The following is a 20,340-nucleotide window of genomic DNA, read 5'->3' as shown; positions in this document are numbered from 1 at the left end:
AAATCGAATACGTTTTTTTTTTTGGAATTAGCTGTGATTGTATATTCGTTGTGCAACCATGGCGGAAACTAAATGAGTGTGCATTTAATTATGGGGTTGATTTGTGTTGAGCTGTGTGTAAGGGCTCCAGGAATGAGAATTGAGGATTTGGCTCCCAATTATTTTTTTAATGAGTGCTGATAGTACAGTATTTCACATACAGATTAAGATTTCTGCAAATGTGCGACAGTCTGACAGTAGAAAAATACCATTTACCACAAAAGCAAGTTATATACATAAAAACTGTATTAGACAACACTTTTAGACATTCAATATCCTCAACAAAGGTTTATCATTGACATGGAGGGAGGAAAGAAGTGGCTTCCTTTGCAACTTCACTTTTTTATTTATAATCTGAAGAAACCTTTTGACCAAGTTAGGGTCGAAAGGCCCCGGGGATTTTAAGCAAGGGCCCCTTTGGCCCGCCAGTCCCTTGACAACAAGTGGAGAAGTTTTTCTTCGTCCTCATCGCTTCCGCTGGAGTCTTCCTGGTTTTCTGTTTTCTCCTTCACAACCTTCTTCACCATATCTTGCTTATCTCTCAATACCTCAACCCTCCGGTAACATTCGATTTGCTCATCAATTTCATCAATCTGACGCTCAAGACGACCCTCCTCGTCATCCTCAGCTACAATGGCCTCTGATTTGGTGTTCACCTGCCGCATTTCCTTTTGGAACTCTTCCCACTCCTTATCCATTTGATCTTTGGGGGCATCCACATTACGGACTTTGGCATCTCTCACTGGGTCGTCAAAGAAGCCTTCTGGTAGTGCTTCAGGTGTATTTCCCTTCTTCTCCACACTCTTCTCAGTTTCATCTGGTTTGAGGATAGACCCCGAATGAGAAGCAGCTGGGACTGCTGGAATGGTGCTGTTGTCAAAGAAATCAGGTGGGAGTCCTGGGGCAGGTGCCCCCTTCTGCACAACCAAGCTAGAGGCTGCCCCCTGGTCACCAGCCTCATCTTCATCATTGTCGTCCTCATCATAGACTCCGGCCAGCAGACTCAATCCAGCAGATGTCGTTTTTTTCAAAATTCCAGTTAGTTTCTTCGGCCCTGGCGGGGCAGGTTTCGCAAAGAAATCATCAGGCAGCCTTGACGTAGATGACTTCTCTGTACCTGCCACTGGTTTAGACTTCTTCCCATTCGTGTCTTCAGAATCAAATGCTTTCCTTTTCAGCGGGGGCTGGGGTCCTTGACTTGTAGAACTTTGTTTAGACCCCTTGAGCTCGGCAACTTTCTCCTTGTGCTGTTTTCCAAGAATGTGAGTCTGCCACAATAGTTCATTCTTTACCCGCTCGTTGCAGAGTACGCAGCTAAGGTGATCGAGACTGTTGTACTTGGCGTATGGGGATTCGACACGATTCTTATCTATCGTTTGCCTTTGTTTCGCTCTCATTAACCGTCGCAGTTCATCTTGATGTATCACTTTCTTCTGCTTATTTTTTGGAGGCATTCTTTAATTGAGTTTCAAAACAAAATTACTGAAAGCTTGGGAAAGAAGTAAAACACGGAACATGTAGATGTGTTTTTTCAAGACCCCTAGTAGGCGTCGAAAATATTGCCAGATTAAAATGTGAGAACAAATACTGTAAATTATACCCAACGCTGGTCCTTTCACATTGCATGTATCATGAGTTTACAACAATATATTTTGTGTGCCTTAAATATGTATTTCGCTTTTCTAAATAGATGATGCACAACTAATTATCGCAATAGCGAGGGGAATGTGGTTTGATGTTTGTCATTCTCGCGAGATACTAAGCGGAAAATGGCAGATGGTCTTTTCACTCGGTCATCTTGCTTTTTAGCAAGCAAACAACCGCAGTGCAAGCTGCAACGGGAACATTTTTGAAAGGAGTATTTTCAAGGATGTAGCCGAAATATTTGGTATTTCCATTCTTAATCGATTGTTACAATCGTGAGAGTATATTTTTCATCTGCTTTGTTTTTACGTCTGTGTTGTTTCTGTTGTTGTTAACACCGCACCTCTACCCACATCCATTCTATGCTAGCAAAACTGCTAACTAGGTTAGCTAAATAGTAACTGTTAGTAAGGTAGCAATTGCAGGTGTCGTTGACAATCAGAACACATCATTAATACAAAATTTATTTTAGGTAGTCTGTTTGTTGGTTAGTTACGTTAAATCATGACCGGGGAAAAGATTCGCACGTTACGGAAAGACCATAACAAGCCTAGTATTAAGGATGGGGATATAATGGAAACCTATGATGAATCTACAAATGTGACAATGTCATCTCCAACCCCCAACGGTACCATCATCATGTACAAATCAAACAAGAACCATAACAAGACGGTGAAACCTTTGGTACTGCAGCAGCTGTCGAATATCAATGCAAACAACATCAATGGCAATCAATCAGTTGTCGCCATCATCGATGACAATAACAAGAACCCCATCATTCTGACCAATGGCAATGAGGACTTGAATTTGGAATTCCCTGTTCACGAATGTGTGTTCAAAGGAGATGTGCGTCGCTTGTCCTCACTCATTCGGACCCAGAACATCTCCCAGAAAGATGTACATGGTGAGTGTGCATGGTAACCCTTACCCATTCATAGACGCTAACTACCTTTAGCGCCTATTGATGATAGAAAGTATCTTCTGTCCAGGGGAGTTTTGTTAAGAGGCCCGAACGCTCGTTGTGATCGTTAAAATGCATCGCTTGCTGTGTGGTTTTGGAAACATAAGTAACTTATCTTTCATGTCAGCAATATATGATTGTCAAAAAACAAAAGGATCAATTACTACACACCTTTTTAATAAGGTTAGTGTTCCCACACAGCCATATCTCCATGTTACAGCACTTGTTTATGGAAGACCACCACCTGGGCTTCAGCTATCTTGCATGCTCTGAAGTGTTGCCAACTCCTCAGTAAGGAAAGTAACTATTGGCTGTCCTAAAAGTCGCTAGAAGTTTAATAACTTGCATAATTGCCAATGTGCATGTAAGTGTGATGGACGCTGTAGGAGAGAGGAATAACGTCGTGGGTGAGACAAAACGTGAGTAAAAAGCTGCGCGATGACTGGGCCGCCTTTGAGTGCTTTGGGAGGGGGTGGGACCCGCTGCACCCGCTGCTCGTTGAGAAGAGTAAGAACGATACGTGCTTTCACGTCAGTCTCAAATAACACCAGAAAAAGTCGCTAGTCGCTTTTTTGAAAATGTGTAGCTAGAGGGGTCTGAATACTCGCTAAATATAGCGACAAAGTCGCTAAATTGGCAACACTGCTGAACACCTGTGTGTAAGCATAACTGGGGAGGAAGTGTAGCTTGTCAGCTGGAGGCACACAGGGTATGGATCTGTGCAACACTGCTACAGTAAATGATTATTTCTAGCTGATATGAAAGATAAAGGGCATATGTTTTGAAAACCGTTTTGCAAGCAATGATTGATGTTTCTAAACGTTAAAACACAGCCTCAGAATTGTAGTTTACATGCAGCCAACCGTGGGCGATGAGAACTACTGAAACTGCTACGGATAATAAGGGTTTTCAAGAGCTAGGGAACCCAAACGTAGTACATGTAATTGAGCTAGAAAATCACATAACTAGGCTATCACTTCTACTTCTGGATCCATTAAATATTAGCTGACAATCATGTGACCAACCAGTGCTTGCTCACAAAACGTATGTTGAATTAAACAAACATTGTCCATGTGCACCTGCTGTGACATCAATTATCTCATAACAGTTCTCTGTCTATCTTTCCAGGAAACACACCTCTTCACTTAGCTGTGATGATGGGCCACAAAGGTAAGGGCTTTGACTTTTGTAATCAAGAATATCTGATATGGAGAATAACAGATACATAGGCCTACTTGAACGGGACAGAGACATGCAAACAGCGTTGTTTCCCATTGGGAGCAGAATGACCAGTACATCTGTACTACTTTTCTCTAAACATCACATAGCACCAGAGTTTGACAGGATGGTTTGCCTCATATTCTCATCTCTGGCCTAAACCTAAGCCCAGCCATTCACATAACATAATCACCATGTTTTCTAGCTCTCCTCTAATAAGTCCTCCATGTGGCTTTTTTTCTGGGATAAGTCCCCTTTCTGTCCTGCTGTACTGAGCTTATCCTGGCTGACCTCTGCAGACTGCAGTGTGTTACATAGTCTAGTAGTCTCATAGCAGCATGGCAGTGGCTGTCCCATGGGTGGGACAGGTCCACATGATCCCCTAATCCCATTGATTAGTCTGACTCAAATGCAAAGCAGCATCTCTCTTATGTGAAGGTCATACACAGTAAATTAACTGTCAAAATGTAATGTACTGGTAACATAATTAAGGATGGTAATGAGAATTCACTGTCCAAGTACAAAGACCATGGAGACAGGTAGTAGGCTTGAAAACAAAAACAATTCATCTAAAAGCAGCTTGATGTTTGTTAAATTCTGTTTGTGTGTTTTTTTTGTTGTGCTATAGAGTGTGCCCTCCTGCTCCTGGCCCATAATGCCCCTGTGAAGGTGAAGAATGCACAGGGCTGGAGCCCCCTGGCAGAGGCCATCAGCTATGGAGACCGACAGATGAGTAAGGATATGGGGTATTTTATATCCTTTTTTATACACGGTACCGGAAGGCTATTATTTTATATTATAGATAATGTATCATTGAACAGTCATGTTCCGTCCCTGAGTTTTCTTTACATAGATTTGAGTTTATCCTGTATTTGAGTACACATTTACACTCAGGTTCTCTCATGTCATGGTCCTCCCTCTATTTGTACTGTATTTGTTTGTCTCTGTCCTAATTGGATCCTTCCTGGGCTGTCCGGCTGTAGACTAACTCTGATTGCTCTCTGATGCTGATGAGAGGTTGGGTTGTAGGTTGTCCCAGCCAGCCAAAGCCATGCAGGGGATTTTCTCTGAGCGCTCTATCCACATTCATACGGAACCCAGCCTGGCCCAGGGCTTAGTATGACTGCGAGGGCACTGAGCAGCTTTACAGCTGGCTGGCTTCCTCTCTCTGTTCACATTTAATGCCCCATCCTAATGCTTTTAACACTGAACACTAGAGGCCTCAATATATGTTTTATGTGTATTGATTATTTGAATGTTTGTTAGGAATGCCAGTTGTGGAGTGTCCTTTTTGAAATGGTGGGAGTAGTGTAGAGGATTGAATCAAATGCCATGTTTTCCCCATGGGCTTTACTAGCTTGCTCTGTTTTTTTTCTGTTTTAATGCCTTGTTAGCAAAGAAATCATAAGCTGCATAAATTAAAATAATATTATAAATAGGCTAGTTCATAAAAAATTCCATGCAAGTAATTGTTACGTTAGGCAAATCAATTTACTCAAAAAATACCCAAAGATACTGATAATGTATACTGAACAAAAATATAAACGCAATATGCAACAATTTCAAAGATTTTACGGAATTACAGTTCATGTAAGGAAATCTGTAAATTTAAATAAATAAATTATGCCCTAATCTATGGATTTCACATGACAGGTTAGGGGCGCAGCCATGGGAGGGCATAGACACTGGGGAGCCAGGCCCAGCCAATCAGAATGAGTTTTTCCCCACAAAAGGGCTTTATTACAGACATATACTCCTCAGTTTTATCAGCTGTCCAGGTGGCTGTTCTCACACGATCCCGCAGGTGAAGAAGCCGAATGTGGTGGTCCTGGGCTGGCGTGGTTACACGTGGTCTGCGCGTATTGTCATATTCTCTAAAACAACATTGGAGGCGGCTTATGGTAGAGAAATTAACATTCAATTCTCTGGCATCAGTGCAATCCAGCAGTCAGCATGCCAATTGCACGCTCCCTCAACTTGAGACATCTGTGGCATTGTGTTGTGTGAGAAACTGCACATTTTAGAGTGGCATTTTATTGTCCCCAGCACAAGGTGTACCTGTGTAATGATCATGCTGTTTAATCAGCTTCTTGATATACCACACCTGTCAGGTGGATGGATGGATTATCTTGGCAAAGGAGAAATGCTCATTAACATGGATGTAAACTAATTTGTGCACACAATTTGAGAGAAATACTTTTTTTTGCATATGGAACATTTCTGGGATCTTGTATTTCAGCTCACGAAACATGGGACCAACACTTTACATGTTTTATATTTTTGTTCAGTATACAAATCTTTATTTCCCGCCTATTAAATTCCCTGTTATATGTTGAGCGGGTTAGCGCTATGACCCTGTCACCCCAGCATGTATTAGTATGCGGCTCCAGTCCAGCAGTAGGGATGATTTGGCAGACTGGGGACACAGAGGTCAGGCATGGGAAGGTCAGATCGCGGTGTGGGGGCAGGGATCGGAGGAAAGGACAGCATGGCTCCAGCCACACAGTACAGCAAGGACACGCAAAGGCAGCCAAACTCTGGCCAGTGACTGGGGCAGTACTAGTAGTGGTAAAATAAAAATAATGCAGCGTATACTAGGGCAGTGGTTCCCAACTCCAGTCCTAGAGTGCCCCCAACAGTACACATTTTTATTGTAGCCCCGGACAAGCACACCTGATTCTACTTGTCAACTAATCACCAGGCCCTCAACCAGTTGAATCTGGTGTTTTTTGTCTGGGGCTACAACAAAAATGTGTGCTGTTGGGGGTACTGGAGGACTGGAGTTGGGAACCACTGTACTAGGGCTTATTATTGAGAGAGGGAGAGAAAGAAAGTAATCTTGTATAGATGGAGCCTATTGATTTTTCCTATTTCAATTGCATAAGATCAAATAATGTCATAGTAACTAGGCTTTCATCTCTCTCACACACACGCCCTGCGACAGCAGCTCACTCTAGATGTCCATATCCACCGTGCAACACTGCTCTGCCCCTGCAGCGAGCGCTTGCTTTGTCAGCACTTCCTCACACTCAAAATCCCCATTCTAATGTTTCTCACTGGTCAAGATTACTGGATAGAAGATAGAGCTATCACCCCAATTATAATTCATTGCAAGATAGCGCACATTTAGCAATCCATCCAAAAACTCATAAGGCCTGAGTGGGGTTATATAACTGAGGTTCAGCCTGTATTAAATTGCATATTAGAACGAGTATGCGCAGCCTCCCCTGAATACTCTGCTGCACCAAGAATCCACGGCCCGGATTGCTGGCTGCATCAGTGTTGAGCATTCATGTCATGTAACAGTCACACACGGGTGTTTCATGATGACATGCAGTGACGTGACACGCTTTAGAGTGAAGATCTGAGGTCACCTTAACTCTCACTTACACTGTCAGAGTAGTATCAGCCTAAACCCCATCGGATTACTGTTACAGTATATCACTTGGTTGACTGATTTATCGCTCATTGACTGGCTGGGTATCTCTCCTCTCCCTTTTCTTCTCTGGCTCATGACTTTCACTGTTATTGAAGTGTGGGTTTGCAAAGCTCGTTTTTCACTTTTAGGTTTACTGCATATTGCTTTTTTACAAGATCATCTGCCCTTGGAATCCCTTCTGCTGTGTATGGAGAAACGTACACACGTAGAATATCTAGGGCTATAGAATATATTCGCTGTTTTGTGTGGTGTAGTGCCTTGCTAAGGCTTTGTTTTAAACTCCCTCCTCTCCCCTCCTCAGTTACGGCTCTGCTGCGGAAGTTGAAACAGCAGTCCAGAGAGAGTGTGGAGGACAAGAGGCCCAAGCTGCTGAGAGCACTGAAAGAGGTGAGGTTCTGACAGCCAACTAGACTAGGGACTACTACAGTGTCTGGTTAGAAATAGGATCTGTGCACTCTATACATATGTCAAATACTTGAGCTGCGCTTGATTTAGTTTGCCTGGTACAGTGGAATAAATTGAATAGTCCCAAATGTATTTGGACGGATTTGATATGCATTTGACCCAGGTCTGGTCCACTCCATAACAAGTTTCAGTTTACAACCACTATCTTGCGATACCTTTACCCCTTCTCTCAAACATCAGCATCTGTCCAATGTAACAGCCCCTACCTCTCACCAAAACACACTCTTTCCCTAATTAAAATGGTCTAACAAGTTATGCCTCCAGCTATAAAGAAAAAGTATTGATGGATTTAGTTTGGTGTTATGTGGCTTGCATGACAAGATAATAATGTGTCACGTTTTGTTTCTTCATAGCTTGGTGACTTCTACTTGGAGCTTCACTGGGACTTTCAAAGTTGGGGTGAGTCGACTCTACATCATATGCAATACAGTAAAATAACAAGCTACAACGATGAGCCAACATCTCCTTTCACACGCTCTGTCTCCATTCATTGTTATTCTTAGTGGAGGACACCTTAGCCAAGTAGTTTCATTCTCCAATATAATTAGTGTTCTGTTCCCATTCTATCCTGGCTGTGAGTGTGATGTGTTAATTGCTTAGTGGGTTTGGGGCTCTCTGTCTCTCAGCTCAGGGATTCAGGGCCTAGCCACGGCCGTGTTCATTTATATACCACATAATGATACCACGTATTATCTCTGCAGTTTCTTAGTTCATCTTATTCATCAACTGTGGATCATTACATTGTTATATTTTCCTGTCTCATAGTGCCCTTGCTCTCCCGGATTCTGCCATCTGATAACTGCAAGATCTACAAGCAGGGGATCAACATCAGGTAAGGCATCAAATACACGTCTGACACAGACACCAGCTATACTCCTCACAGGTTGTGAGGAGTATAGCTGGCGTCTGCAACCACTCACCTTCCGAGTTAACTCATTACACTCTTTCTCTCCTCTGACAGACTGGACACCACTCTGGTAGACTTCACGGATATGAAGTGTCAGAGAGGAGACCTCAACTTCATCTTCAACGGAGACGCTCCGCCCGCTAAGTCCTTTTATGTTCTGGACAATGAGCAGAAGGTGTACCAGCGTATACATCACGAGGTGAGCTATCTGGTTTACATTTAACATCATCACCATCCTCCAAGCCAACCGCTCTTACAGAAATGCTTTTATTGCAAATGCTTGTATTGACTGAAAGCTCTGCCATTGTCACAGTAAAATAAACATTTGCATAGATTCTATATTGTGCAGAAGTCATGTCACCATCCAGCATGATAATATCTGACTGACTGTTGTTGTGTCCCTGCAGGAGTCTGAGATGGAGACTGAGGAAGAGGTGGACATCCTGATGAGCAGTGACGTCTATTCTGCCACCCTGTCCACCAAGTCCATCACCTTCTCCCGCAGTCAGATCGGCTGGCTCTTCAGAGAGGACAAGACAGTAAGCACCCCACCCTGTCCTGGGTGCTGTTCAGTAGGGACAAAATGTGTTGAAATGGGGTTCTACCTGGAGTTGTCCAATAAGAGCGCAGATTTGTTTTACCGGTTGCAAAACATTTTCCCATGGTGTGTCCTACTGAACACGACCCTGTTGTCAAATTAGGCCAGTCACTGGAATATAAAGCAAATAATACAATGGGTCTCTGATCATAATCTGTGCACTGTATTGGGAATAGGGTGTCATAACTCAGCCACCAGTGTTTATTATACGTCTGGCTTGTGTCTGTCCCTGAAGGAGAGGGTTGGTAACTTCCTGGCGGACTTTTACTCTGTGAACGGCCTGGTGCTGGAGTCCAGGAAGCGCCGGGAGCACCTGAGTGAGGAGGACATCCTGAGGAACAAGGCAGTCATGGAGAGCTTGAGCAAAGGAGGCAACCTGGTGGAGCAGAACTATGAGGTGAGGAATGGAAGGGAGGGAGGGACTAGGATGGAGGGAGGCTTTGGGTCTTTAGTCTCTTCTTCAGTGGTGGGTGTGGTGCACATTATATGGATATAAAAGTAAGCCTACATGTGATCATCTCCCTCTCTGTCTTTCCCTCAGCCTCAGAGAAGGCTGTCCCTCTTGGCTCCAGATCCCAACACTATCTCCTGGGAGGAGTACATCTCTGCAGAGCACGGAAAGTAAGCCCTGCTTTATTCCTTTTAGGAAAGGTCACAGATGACACTACTATCCTGATGAATTTCAAGCCACTGTGTTTATTATTGAGTTATTGACATGTCAGTGCATTGAAGCTCATTACTAGCAGTGGCTTACTCTTAACCCTCCAAACGTATACGCCAATGATGCTGACTTAGCCCGTGTGTGTTCATCCCCAGGGCACCTCATCTTGGGAGAGAGCTTGTGTGTAAGGAGAGCAAGAAGAACTTCAAAGCGACCGTAGCCATGAGCCAGGATTTCCCTCTGGGCATTGAGTCGTGAGTAGAATCCCTCCTCTTATTGGCTAATAGTCTCTCGTCAGTCTCATCACTGACTGCAGTGCTATTGGAAACGTCCATGTATTGATCATTGTTGTGCACACAGGTTCTAATTAAATGTACATTAGGCTGTTGCAGATTCGTGTCTAGCTAATGCTTTTCAAAGGCCTCTTGATTTTTTTTTGTATTACTTATTGGTTTTATTGTTTAAATGGTACCTCATCAAATAATGTACTGTAAGAACATTTTTGATTTACCCTGACCCTAATGATTTAGCACTGACCCTTTTTTTTTTCGGTCTTCTTCCAGGTTATTGAATGTGTTGGAGGTCATAGCCCCATTTAAGCACTTCAACAAACTCCGAGAATTCGTTCAAATGAAGCTTCCTCCTGGGTTCCCAGTCAAGCTTGGTATGCATCTACTGTACATTGTGTGGCCACATGGCAATTTTATTTTTAAGTTAAAAATAAAGTGAAATATTGTGAAATAATGAAGAAACTGACAAATATTAAACGCTCTAAATAACCCCTCCTATTTCTGTGTTCCAGACATCCCTGTGTTCCCCACTATCACAGCAACGGTCACCTTCCAGGAGTTCCGCTACGAAGACTTTGACGAGTCCATCTTCTCCATCCCAGCGGAATACAAGGAGGATCCCAGCCGCTTCCCTGACCTCTGACCTGGTTGTCGTAGCAACCAGAGGTGCCCCGGCAACGCACACTCGGAAACTGACAGAGAAACGAACTCTACCTACCTACACTATTAAAAGGAAAATAACCAACTAAAGACAGTTGAGATTAAATAAGAGGATGCCATCTTATTATTTGATGTCTGTCTGTGTGTTCTGATGAAAAAAGGGAATTGTCTCTTGGCCCTGAGTTTGTTCCTTTTGTAGATATTTCCTTTATAGCCAACAAGAATCATAGTGCACCACAACAATTTTCAGATGTGTAGCAACAACAGCACAAGGTCAAACTCCAGAAGAGAAGAATTGATGAGATATAGAAAAATATTTTATGTCATCTCCGTAACAGCTTATTGTTCACCAACTACGTGATCACTGCAAACCAGCTCCTGTGAAACGTTATGGAGTTGGCTTCATCTGTGACGTCTTCAGCGTGCACTTCTCCAGGTTTAGCACTCACTGCACCCAGTTTATCTAGCGTCTGCCCTTTGGGGATTGCCCTTTTCTCAACATGTTTAAGTACCCTTGGAAGAAGTGCACTGACATTCATTGCCTGTAAATGACTATGGTATAAATGAAGTGTTAGAAATATAAAGATGTCATAACTGAACTGAGAAAATAATGTACCAAATGTACAATATATATAGTCAAAGGAGCAACACTGTGTAGCAATACATTTCCAGTACATAAGAATGTTTTTTTAAACCTGCTGGGAGAAAGTATGGTGTAAAACTCCATTCTTACAAAGATATCAACGCCCAAGCCTTTTCTCTCTAGTGCAGGATGCAAACTCCTGTATTTTCAGGTTAGCTCATCTATCTTACCTCCTGGCTATCACTGTCTGTTTCAAGTGATAGTATGAATTTAATCTGTTTTGTGTGCGAGAGAGGACTTTAAAGGGTTGTTGGTGTGTGTGTGTGTGTGTGTGTGTGTGTGTGTGTGTGTGTAACCCAAATGGGTATCAGGAAAGCTGTTCTAGTTTGATACTGCACTGACATTAAGTATATTTAATCGCATGCTATGTTGACCCAATTGGATTACTTGTGTACTCTTGAGCGTATATTTCCTACACTTGTTATACATGCTACCATCTCCCTATCCTTTCTGATTATTCAGGAAGACCAACTTCTAACGTATAAATATTGTAATCGCACTAAAACCTAAATGTACTTAGGTGCTTTAACTGCAACATTCTTTCATTGAGTATATACTTCATTTCCCCTGTCCATATTACACTACAGACTCAACTACATTACATTTCAATGAGCTTATACAGTTGGACTATCAACCTGTAAAATCCATATGGTTTTTGAAATTAGATGTGACCAGCAGTGGGTAACAGTTTGGCTCATAAGGATGTGTATCTGGCTTGGGCCTACTGGTATTTATAAATGTATTGCAGCTTTCCCATCCCTTTAAATAAAGCACCATCATGTCTCAGCTTCTTTGTCTTTTATTCAGTGGAATTTGAATTGTAGTCTCCAGCAGACTGTAGCTTGGTGTCTCTGAATCCATGGAGTCAAGCCTCCAAGATATTGGCCATAATGGGAATCCAATGGAGTATAATTTGTGACTAAGGCCAGGATTCAATCAGATCAGCGTTAACCCACGGTAGCCGACATATGCATACCTTAATACTTGTGTCTGTGGTGTAACTACGTTGGAGCTGTGAAATTGGTGAACCGCTGCTCTTGTGGTCCTTATACCCCACCCGTGTTAGAAGTTCACAACTAGAAAATGTAGGCTATATAGAAATGACACTCAAATTGAAAATAATCATTTATATCAGCCTTATCGAGGTGTAGATTACACACATTCCAGTGTTTGAACTTGTAACACGGCTGCATGGGATTTCTACTAATGCGACTCGGCGCATCCAGTGTGCAATGTCTGTGATCGGTGTAACGCAGGGAGCTGCTTGTGAATTTGACAGCACCAATGCAGTTGCACCTCTGTGACACGGCCTAAATAAAAGCAATGATACACTATGCATATATCGGTTACTGCTGATCTGATTGAATCCTGGGGCTCTATTCAATCTATCACTGAAGCGCGATAAAAATGTAAAGGTAATTTCTGATCAGCCAACATATGTAGTGTTCACCGTGAATGCAGTCTCCACCAACGCAGGAACATCACCTTTAAAATTAAATCACGCTGAACTTCCACAAACGGATTGAATAGAGCCCCTGGCCTAATTCTCTATTGATCAATCATACTATTCAGGCCACAGAAAGCTCAGCATTTGATACTGGGTCATACAAGGGCCCATGTTAAAACTTCGCCCTAAACCTAAATGGACAGAGCACCTGAATTTTAAACAAAATAAATCAAATCTTTCCCAGGTTTTTATTGTACATAAAAAAGAACATCACTGATAAAACAATACAAACTTATAAGAATAGCAACAAGCATTAGATCTACTGGGTATTGTGAATAGGTGAGATATGGACAGGTTATTATAGCACCACAAGACTCAGTATAAGTATACATCTTCCGTATAATAACGGATGGGATATAAACACAATATACCACGTATAGGAGTAACAGAAAATAGTAGATGGTGAATTTATTGAGGCGACTTCAGTACAGACGCTCAAGAATAAAAAGCTAAGTCCACAGCAAACTGTTCTATATAGCAGCCATGTTGTCTGATGAAAATGGACATAGTGAATGTCAAGCAGTGTAACTGGCTGATTCTGCTCCTAGCAATGTGTAGAAACTAGATACGCAAATGTCATTATCATCATGTAAGCCATATGCTTAAAAAAAGAAAATCAAGTTGCAGGTTGCACACATCAAATAGTATCCACTTTCAAATTACAGCAATCAACCTTTCAACCAACCATACTTTTTTCACCAACAAAATAGGACAAAATAATTATAATACATACAGAAAATTATGACAAAACAGAAAAATCTTAAGGTTACTCTTTCAGTTAATCTTCTAATTGATCTATTTTGTCTAGTCAATCCAAAAGAAAAACAAACAATTAAATTGAGATAAAGAGGGATGGAGTTGAGTTGATTGAAGCATGTATACAGTAAGCTCAATGGGGCATGGAGGGTTTGGTACAATGGAGGGTTGGGTACATAGAGATCTATGCATATGTCTCTATTATTGGGTGACTCAATCACTGACATCCATGTCGTCCTCTTCGCGATGATCGTCTCCATTGACTTTGGAAAACCCAGTGCCATTGCCTTCCACCGAGTGAGTAGACTGGGCTCCGGAGTCCTGGTCGGAATCCTTCTTGTCCAGCCTCTCCCTCTCCTTCTCACTGTCGTAGCCCTGCTCTTCCTCATCATAGTCTCTGGTGACCTGCAAAGACATCTAAGGAAATTTGAAATGACTAAGTTTACTATTTTGGAAACTCATTTCATATGACTTGTTATTCTTTCAAATACAGCGAGTAAACGCTAGATCTCTAACAGAGGTGAAAATACAGAAGGAAGAAAGCGGGAGTAAAAATCAACATGGACATCCTACACATCTTACATAACTTGTATAACATAAGACAAATCATTTTCAGTCATTGGTGCTGACCTTCACATCTCCTTTCTCTCCATCAGTTTTCTCCCTTTCTCTTTCCTTGTCTTTACACCTTTCTTTCTTTTCCTTCCGTTCATCCCGACTGCGGTCTTTATCGCTCCTGCGCTCACGGTCCTTCTCTCTTTCCTTGTCCCTCTTCTTCTCCTTCTTATGTCTGTAGGGAGAGTAGAGTTAAAAGCTTCTGAAACAAAGTCTCCAAATCCAAAGATAAGTGTAGTAGTAGACAGTCTAAAATGGCTTATTTCCAGGTTACTTTTTAAAAAAACTTGAAATTAAAATCTAAAAAAGTATTTATTTGATTGTTCTGAGGGCATTTACAGTTACACTTTGTAAACAAAATGTCTTATCAGTTTCAGTCTCAAAATAGCAATAAAATACTACTGACATTATATTGAAAATGTGTTGACTTAGGAAATCCTCGTTCTATGAGAATCACGAGGATCGAGATCACCAAAACACCAACCTTCTAGGAGAGGGAGTCCTGGAGACTTTCCTCTTGGGGGATTTCTTAGGAGATCGGCTGGCACTGCGACTCCTTCTCCGCCTTCTATACTCAACAGCATGAAACATTTTTGTAAATATCTGACCAATCAACAACATGTTGGGACAGCATGGTGAAACAGAGCCACAAGTCAGACATGTGGCTCTGACCAATGAAAGCTGCACTAACCGATCGATACTGCGAGACCTCCTGGCAGTACTGTAGCTTTTCGGAGGTGTTTTAGAGCGCTTTTTATCCCGCTCCTCTTTCTTCCTATCCCTGTGGATCAGAGACACAAGTTAGTTACATCTGATCAATATTTGTTATTGTATATATTGGGATTAGAGTTGTGATTAGGAGGTAGACAGTAATCGCAGGGCTGTCTCGGAAGTTCTGATTGTGCAGCTTTAGGATTAAGAATGGGTCAAGTCTGTGCTCTGTGGCTCACCTGGATTTGCTTGGTGATGGTCTGCTCCTGTCTTTGGAGTGGGACCTCCCACTCCTCCTTCGGGGGCTCTTGGAGCGTCTCCTGCTCCTGGAGTGCGAGCGTCTCCTTGACCTGCTCTTTGAACGCCTGCAGATCACACAAACACAACATCAATCTCTACCCTCAATATGAAACATTTATTAAAAAATACGTACTCTATTTTTAACACAATCCAAATGATTTGTCAGAACAGAGTTTGTGTTCACCTGTGTCTGGAGCGAGAGCGGGACCTTCTGCGTCTAGACCTGGACCTGGAACGTGAGTGCTTCCTCTTGCTCTCCTTGTCTGCATAAACAAAACATTAAATTACTTTGGTACAGCAAATAATAGCTTTTAGCTAGGGCTACCAGTAATTTATCAGAGATGTAATGTGTCTTTTGGAGATGCAATGCTTTGACTACTCACTCCCAGGCTCGATGGCAGCAGAGATTAGTGACTGGGCCTCTCTGACCCTCTTCATGGCCTCTTCTATCTCTTTGTTGGAGGAGTCTGCCTTCAGGCCCGGATTCATGTTTATGTTCATGTTCATCCCTACACCCATGTGGTTCATTCTGAAGAAGAGGACATTATTTAGTGGTGATTATAAAGCGGGTAGTTTGGGTCCTAGATGCTGATAGGCATTCCAGCCGTGTGTATATCAGACCATATACTATGGGTATGACACAAAAGTACTTGTTTACTGTCATATTTATGTTGGTAACCGGTTTACAATAGCAATAAGGCACCCCGGGTTTGTGGTATATGGCCAATATACCACTGCTAAGGGCTGTATCTAGGCACTCCATGCATAAGAACAGCCCTTAGGCATGGTATATTGGCTCTATACCACACCTCCTCAGGCCTTATTGCTTAATTAGAACACACGGGATGCCAGCTAGTTTGATGTCTTGTAATGGTAATTTTCTAGAGGCATGATGACTTACTTTGGATCCACCTGCGACATAAACTTCAGAAGCTGGTCAGTAGGAAAAGACTGTGGGGAAGAAGTGTGAAATATATAATATACAAGTTAGAAATCTGATATAATTTAAACATCTCCCTTCAACACCAGCATTTGTGTGTACACACAAAAATATCACCAGATTTCAAGCCAACACTCACCTGGGGGTTCATATTCATATTGGGGTTTGGAAACCCGAACGCTGCCATCGCATCCATGGAGGGACCACCGAAAGGATTGCCACCCATCTAAAAAAACAACAGCACATCATTAACCCTTTCATTGTCGATATAGTCATTAAGACAGATGTTTAATTTTATTAACTTAAGGATCACAGAATTTAAATAGAACAATTACACATTGTATCTCTGTGCTGAGGACCTACCTGTGGATAGGACATGGGGTTTGGTGTTGGGAGAAGTCCTACCTGTGGATTAGACATGGGGTTTGGTGTTGGAAGGAGACCTCCCCCGGGCAGAATCCCTGCAACAGCATTTGCTGGCGCCAGCAGTGACAAAGCTTTAGCCTCCTCCGGGATAACACCTACAGAAAAACCAAACAGGCATTAGGGGAAGAAGGGAACGTCTACGTCTAGACTCTACTAAAAAGGAGACATTTTGAAAAACAAAACAAAAAAAACAAAGATGACTTGCTCAAGTATTCTTCAAACAAACATTTGTACAGGTTTCAATACTGTTACCTTTGATAGCTGCTAGATTTGAGAAGGTTTGTTCCCTTTATTCTTTTAATCATTGTAGATAGAACAATAACTAAGATTGGGAAACTAGTATATCACAATACACACTACTCCAGTGAACACTGCCAAGATTGTATCACCTGAACGTGTTTTTTAAGTCATGAACCAAACGTTAGCTAGCACAGCGGCTTCTCCAGTGGGGTGTGCTCTCAATTTTCATATAGATTGAACAAGCGACTCACGTTGGCGGCTTCACTACTAAGGAGCACACAGAGAAAAATCGAGATACACAAAACAAAAAGAGTTTCAGAGAGTTGGAGATCAACAGTGAATACTGCACAGTCTGACAGTTTCTACTACTTACCAGCAATACAGTAATAAGTAGAAAAATAACCTAGCTAGCATTAACATTTTGGGTAGGTGATATCTACGCTCCCCAATAACCTTACCTGTCACTGTATCAAATATGCAACAAATGAACCAATGCCTTTTGATTAAGTGTAAAATCAACTTGGCAACATTATATTAGCTTGTTTGCCTAACATAGGGCTCAGAAAAAAAAAATATATACATATATATGGTTTCAGATCTCAATGTTGCCATTGCTACCTAAAAAAGAAAACATACAATATCTTAATCAAGACACAATGGCAAAAGTAACATTTTTTACAGAAGACACACACACATACATACATATACACACACACACAAACAATCATTTAAAAAGGGCACATGGGGGAGAGAATTTAGCTGCAGGAGACAAAACGGTTGGGTGGTATTTTCAGCGGGGCCTGGTATACAGGACTGGCTGAGCCAGGAAAAATAACTGTAAAACACAACAACAAAAAAGAAAGACCACTGTTAAAGAGAGAGCACTGAACCAGTTGCCATTGCCATGTGGGGTGGATATCTTAACAACTAGATACAGTCAGGAACCTTAAAGTACAGTATCACTGGTCAACATTGAAAACACACAGACTAGCTATTTGAATATGCCAATTTCAGGGACAGCGTGGTGAGTGAGTGCATGTAATTTTTGCTCAATTTAAATTGGATACTATATTGGTCACCCAATTCCCAAAACCAGGAAGTGCCTTAACGCTAAAGGTGAAAAAAGTAGGAAATGTAGGTATACCAATAGCTGTGTTATTGAGATGTGTATACTTTACTGTTCAGTTATTCTGCTATGGTTTTCTTCTTACCACTTGGATAAAATGAGAAAACCAGATTGGACATTATACAGGTCAGATTATTAACACACCTATTTTGATAAATATGTACTTGTGAGCAGTCAAGTAAAATGTTGTGTAATACATGTGATATGCATTATAGCATTAACAGTAATATCTATGCTACCGCATTAAATGTAAACTAAAATACCCTAGAGAAGAGAAAATGAGAGAGAAAGAGAGAAGAAAAGACACAGGAAAAAAGAGAAAGAGAAGGGTCTGGGGGGGCTGCTTGAACGCTTGCTGGCCTTTTGTAAATGTCTACAATCCCCTGTTGGCAGGCAGAGGACCACTTTCAGCCATCAAGGAGGGGGCTCTGCTTTTGCCTTCTCCACTACAACAAATCACACACACAAATAACAGAGAGAAGTTTAGAGGATAGTCCAATATGGGGGAGAAAATAAAAAGCATGGTTAAGTTTTTATATACATGTAAGTTAATCTCAGCTTTCTTTTGAGGAGGTGCGTCTGTCTGCCCGTGGTCTGGGCTTGTTCAGCCCTCTCTTTCGGAGCAAGTCCCAGTCCCTAAAGCAGACCTTGGTATACTGTGCTTACTGGTGGAGGGGGTACAAAGAATTGGCTCTGGTGATTACTACAAGGATTAATAATGCATCATGGATGGCATTATGACCTTACAGTGTGGCAGAAGCTTTATACATGACATAATATGTGTATGGTTATAGGTTTGGTCTTTAGTTCCACAGTATATCAAGGGTCTGGGTTGAGAGAGCCGGTATAGACACCTCTCTCATTGCAATTAACAGAAGGATCGTACAAGATAGGACAAGGAGAGTGGCATGGCATCATTGATCACAGAATCAGATAGGCTTGTCAGATAAAAAATGGATACTATTCAATTCAATGGGCTTTATTGGCATGGGAAACATATGTTTACATTGCCAAAGCAAGTGAAATAAATATAATCTGAAATAGTTAGGATACATGCTTAATAGTGGTTAAAACCACAGGCTCATAGAACTCCATCCTGAAATCAATGGGGCGTCAGGCTTCACTCTCCCATCACTACGTCATACAATCCATACAATCAAGGATCATTCATACAGAAGCGGGAGAACAAAACACCAACCTTCGGCAAAAGGGACGACGATCAGCGCCCTGTCCACGAAGACGGTGTTGGTCAGATGTTGAGACACCCCCACCGACTCTGATTCTTGAAACTTCACAAAACACACACGCGACGTCACTGGCAGAGGCGATTCACTGCAATAAAAAACGTTTCTGTAGTTAACTAGTTAGTTCGCTAGCGACAGCATAGTCGATTGTATATAGCAAAACATCCCCGAAGTATCTAACCAACCTATTGTTAGCCAACTAACATTAGTTAATGTTTCGCCTTAGACCGCCAGAAATGGGGCCTCCTGATGCTAACGTTAGCATTGTTAATAATACTACATTGAAAAAAATCAAATCACAAACTGGTAGGAAGTGATTAACTAAATTAACAACTGTATCTAGCTAGCGACAACCGTTAAACAAATATGAAGCAGCTACTTACTCTGGTGGAAACAATTTGAGTTCTTCAATGGTTCCAAGAAACCCGAACAGCATTCGCATCTGCTCGGATGTTGTGCTTGGCGACACGTTCGTCACCTGCACTACGTTCGTTGTACAATTCATTTTTTCACAAAATAGTACAAACAAATATATATATAAACAATTACCTCTCTATTTCAGAATTATTTTCAGAAATATAGCCAATTAGTTGCTATCCTCGTCGAATGCGTTTTATAAACTCAAATAAACATCTCGATTCGTTTCGCCGCCATGTTGTCAGCGTGAATAGCCAAAAAAAAAGCGCATGCGCACTGTGAAAGTCCTGCAGCGATGTAGCTAGTACAGTCGCGGGCAAAAGTTTTGAGAATGCCACAATAATTGGTCTTCACAAAGTTTGCTGCTTCAGTGTTATATTTTTGTCAGATGTTACTATGGTATACTGAAGTATAATTACAAACATTTCATAAGTGTCAAAGGCTTTTATTGACAATTACATTAAGTTTATGCAAAGAGTCAATATTTGCAGTGTTGACCCTTCTTTTTCAAGACCTCTGCAATCTGCCCTGGC

General features: G+C 41.8%; 3 protein-coding genes across 8 annotated transcripts; 1 reads left to right on the top strand and 2 right to left on the bottom strand.

Moving 5' to 3' along the window:
* Window positions 1-152: 152 nt before the first annotated feature.
* On the bottom strand, window positions 153-1,606 carry LOC121581020 (zinc finger protein 830-like). Its single transcript, XM_041896318.2, has one exon. It carries the CDS (start codon window positions 1,491-1,493, stop codon window positions 441-443), a length of 1,053 nt encoding a protein of 350 aa, XP_041752252.2. The 5' UTR covers window positions 1,494-1,606; the 3' UTR covers window positions 153-440.
* A 171-nt stretch (window positions 1,607-1,777) lies between these two features.
* LOC121581018 (ankyrin repeat domain-containing protein 13C) lies at window positions 1,778-12,311 on the top strand. Of its 3 annotated transcripts, none has more exons than XM_045224798.1 (13): window positions 1,778-2,587; window positions 3,773-3,814; window positions 4,491-4,595; window positions 7,603-7,688; window positions 8,120-8,165; window positions 8,532-8,598; window positions 8,728-8,872; window positions 9,081-9,212; window positions 9,507-9,668; window positions 9,813-9,892; window positions 10,088-10,186; window positions 10,496-10,596; window positions 10,735-12,311. In XM_045224798.1, exons 1-13 carry the CDS (start codon window positions 2,188-2,190, stop codon window positions 10,863-10,865), a joined length of 1,596 nt encoding a protein of 531 aa, XP_045080733.1. In that variant the 5' UTR covers window positions 1,778-2,187; the 3' UTR covers window positions 10,866-12,311. The 3 variants fall into 3 exon arrangements, with proteins under 3 accessions (XP_045080733.1, XP_045080735.1, XP_045080734.1); XM_045224800.1 differs by lacking the exon at window positions 1,778-2,587 and adding an exon at window positions 3,037-3,151; XM_045224799.1 differs by lacking the exon at window positions 1,778-2,587 and adding an exon at window positions 3,335-3,353.
* An 895-nt stretch (window positions 12,312-13,206) lies between these two features.
* LOC121581021 (serine/arginine-rich splicing factor 11) lies at window positions 13,207-20,070 on the bottom strand. 4 transcript variants are annotated; one of them, XM_041896319.2, is made up of 12 exons: window positions 19,774-20,070; window positions 19,345-19,478; window positions 16,718-16,875; window positions 16,494-16,580; window positions 16,316-16,365; window positions 15,798-15,943; window positions 15,599-15,677; window positions 15,354-15,479; window positions 15,095-15,184; window positions 14,888-14,971; window positions 14,419-14,578; window positions 13,207-14,205 (listed from the first exon to the last, which is right to left on the bottom strand). In XM_041896319.2, the coding sequence occupies exons 1-12, from the start codon at window positions 19,893-19,895 to the stop codon at window positions 14,002-14,004; spliced, it is 1,440 nt and encodes a 479-aa protein (XP_041752253.1). In that variant the 5' UTR covers window positions 19,896-20,070; the 3' UTR covers window positions 13,207-14,001. The 4 variants fall into 4 exon arrangements, with proteins under 4 accessions (XP_041752253.1, XP_041752254.1, XP_041752256.1 ...); XM_041896320.2 differs by having other exon boundaries at window positions 16,760-16,875; XM_041896322.1 differs by lacking the exon at window positions 19,774-20,070 and adding an exon at window positions 17,170-17,287 and having other exon boundaries at window positions 19,345-19,433.
* Window positions 20,071-20,340: the final 270 nt, after the last annotated feature.

Source organism: Coregonus clupeaformis, chromosome 14, assembly GCF_020615455.1.
Source record: "Coregonus clupeaformis isolate EN_2021a chromosome 14, ASM2061545v1, whole genome shotgun sequence".
Classification (NCBI taxonomy): domain Eukaryota; kingdom Metazoa; phylum Chordata; class Actinopteri; order Salmoniformes; family Salmonidae; genus Coregonus; species Coregonus clupeaformis.
This window is presented reverse-complemented; position numbering and strand designations above follow the sequence as displayed.

What these genes read in the sequence shown, in the direction of transcription:
- LOC121581020 (XM_041896318.2), bottom strand. Translation starts at nt 1,493, where the DNA reads ATGCCTCCAAAAAATAAGCAGAAGAAAGTGATACATCAAGATGAACTG.
- LOC121581018 (XM_045224798.1), top strand. Translation starts at nt 2,188, where the DNA reads ATGACCGGGGAAAAGATTCGCACGTTACGGAAAGACCATAACAAGCCT. An exon ending in CTATGGAGACCGACAGATGA is followed by an intron (nt 4,596 to 7,602) that starts GTAAGGATATGG and finishes TCCCCTCCTCAG; the next exon opens with TTACGGCTCTGCTGCGGAAG. An exon ending in TGGGTTCCCAGTCAAGCTTG is followed by an intron (nt 10,597 to 10,734) that starts GTATGCATCTAC and finishes TCTGTGTTCCAG; the next exon opens with ACATCCCTGTGTTCCCCACT.
- LOC121581021 (XM_041896319.2), bottom strand. Translation starts at nt 19,895, where the DNA reads ATGAATTGTACAACGAACGTAGTGCAGGTGACGAACGTGTCGCCAAGC. An exon ending in ATATGAATATGAACCCCCAG is followed by an intron (nt 16,366 to 16,493) that starts GTGAGTGTTGGC and finishes TCTTCCCCACAG; the next exon opens with TCTTTTCCTACTGACCAGCT. An exon ending in CCATCACCAAGCAAATCCAG is followed by an intron (nt 15,185 to 15,353) that starts GTGAGCCACAGA and finishes TCTGATCCACAG; the next exon opens with GGATAGGAAGAAAGAGGAGC.